The sequence below is a fragment of the Nannospalax galili genome, unplaced genomic scaffold (genome assembly GCF_000622305.1).
Source record: "Nannospalax galili isolate Female #2095 unplaced genomic scaffold, S.galili_v1.0 scaffold781, whole genome shotgun sequence".
NCBI lineage: Eukaryota > Metazoa > Chordata > Mammalia > Rodentia > Spalacidae > Nannospalax > Nannospalax galili.
The window spans coordinates 541,481-543,748 of NW_008346898.1; the positions used below are offsets into that span (position 1 = coordinate 541,481).

At 38.4% G+C, this 2,268-nt stretch overlaps 1 protein-coding gene across 1 annotated transcript in view; it reads left to right on the plus strand.

Moving 5' to 3' along the window:
- Psmd12 (proteasome 26S subunit, non-ATPase 12) overlaps positions 1–2,268 on the plus strand; it is a 28,258-nt gene that overhangs the window by 10,188 nt on the left and 15,802 nt on the right. Inside the window, exons 2-3 of the mRNA XM_008843194.3 lie at positions 273–332; positions 422–550. Coding sequence (XP_008841416.1) covers positions 273–332; positions 422–550 — 189 coding nt within the window. The remainder of the gene's footprint in view (positions 1–272; positions 333–421; positions 551–2,268) is intronic.

Below are 2,268 nucleotides of genomic sequence, written 5' to 3' on the forward strand. Positions count from 1 at the left end.
AGAAAGAAAGAAAGAAAGAAAGAAAGAAAGAAAGAAAGAAAGAATAGGAGGAGGAGGAGCTTGGGTCCCATAGAGAATCCCTAACCTTAGGAATCCCTGGAGAAGCAGGCACTGTCATGAATGGACAAACAAACCAGAGCAGTTATGGATAGTATTTTCCTTTAGAATGGGCCATTGGTTTTTCCTTTTCTGTGTCAAAAACATCTGTTTAGGTCAGATATTTGGGTTGTGTTTGTGTTGATTTTTCATTGTTGATTTTTATCTTGTTTCAGGAAGGAAGACTTCAAGAAGTCATTGAAACCCTTCTTTCCTTAGAAAAACAGACCCGCACTGTAAGTAGATTATAGTGAAAACCTCGGTTGCCATTCATTTCATTTAACATTAGTAAGCATTTACTTTCAATGTATTTTCATTCTTGTAGGCCTCCGATATGGTGTCCACGTCCCGCATCTTGGTTGCAGTAGTGAAAATGTGCTATGAGGCCAAAGAATGGGATTTACTTAATGAAAACATTATGCTTTTGTCAAAAAGGCGGAGTCAGTTAAAACAAGTAAGTTTATGTTTACTTTAAAAAATATTAAATAAGTACATTTAAATAAGTACTTAAGAAGTACTTTTAAAATTCTCTGTATTTTTTTAAAATTTGTTTAATCAAAATTTCAAAGTTCTAGAGGTTGTTTAAAATTCTATCCATAGTAGTTACACAATTCTTTTCATTGTTTTGTTCCCCTTTATATATTTTTGTATTTTTACAAATTGTACAAGTGTATTAAGGCAGCTTTGTTCTCTTTCAGTATTTCTCTTTATCTTTCTGTGGTTGCTGTTGTTTTGAGGCAGGGTTTCCTGTAGCTCAAGCTGTCTTCAAACTTGGCTGTGTAGCTGAAGATAACCTTGAACTTAAAACTTTTTAAAAATTTTATTTATTTGTATTTTATGTACATGAGTTTTGCCTGCATATAAGTACACCATGTGCACGCAGTGCCTGCAGAGGCCAAAAGAGGGTATTAGATCCCCTGGAACTGCAGTTATTACTTTAAATGGTTGTGTTAAAATCTCTAGAGTTAAGCCAGGTGTGGTGGCACACTGTCTTTGATCCCAGCACTTGGGCGGCAGAGGCAGGCGGATCTCTGTGAGTTCAAGGCCAGCTTGGTCTACATAGTGAGTTCTAGGTATCCACTGAAGTTAGCCTGGGCTACATAAAAAGACCCTGCCCCTGCGAAACCTAAAAACAGAACTGGGGATGTAGCTCCATGAGGGAGTACTTTGGTAGCATGCACAGCCCTTGGGCTTGATTCTCCAGTATTCGGGGGAGTGGGGAGTAAGATTGTGTAGTTCTTTTACAGCATTTTCATGAACCTATTTGTTTTATTTATGCTCACTGGGTAAAGTACTTGCTACATAAGCATAAAGACCTTTGTTTAGATCCCCAGAACCCATGTTAAAAAACCTCAGGTGTGATGGCATGGGCCTATATATAACCTCAGCACTGGGAGGCAGAGACAGGCAGATTGTAGGGGCTCACTGGCCAGTCTGTCAAGCAGAGTTCCTGGTTTAGTGAAAGACCCTGTCTCAAAGAAGCTAGAAGCTAGGCCAGGCTTGGTGGCACACACCTTTAACCCCAGAACTTGGGAGGCAGAGGCAGAGGCAGGTGGATCTCTGTGAGTTCCAGGCCTCCTGGGACTGCAGGGAGACCCTCTTGCAAAAAGACCAAAAATCAACAACAACAACGAAAATAAGGTAGAAAGCTATACGAGATACAGAAGATACCAAGTCAGCCTCTGGCCTCCACAAATGCATACAACTGCACACCTGCATGCACACAGAAAATGATATATTTAAATGAATTTAATGATCCTCTGTCAAAGTAGATTCTATTTTGTACATTATAGCTCCTGCTTAAAATGCTATTCCCTGCTCATCTCCTGGGGTTTTTGTTTTTGCTTTAATTAATAAAGATAGCAATGTTGTAAAGGGAACAGAGAACTCTGTAGAAGGAATAATAGTGGGACCAGAAGTAGCTAGAGCTCTTGCTTATCCAGAGTGAACATAGCGTAAAGTATATTAAATCAATTCTGTAAAAATCAAAGTTGCTATGATTTGTTTTTTTTTTTGTTTGGTTTTTTTTTTTTTTTTTTTTTTTTAAAAAAAAAAAAAAAAAAAAAAAAAAAAAAAAAAAACTTTTTGGCAAGAAATTCCTTCAATCTACATCCTTGGGGACAGGCTGTGACAGCCTAAGGGCTCTGTGTGTCTCTTGCACACCCCCCTGTG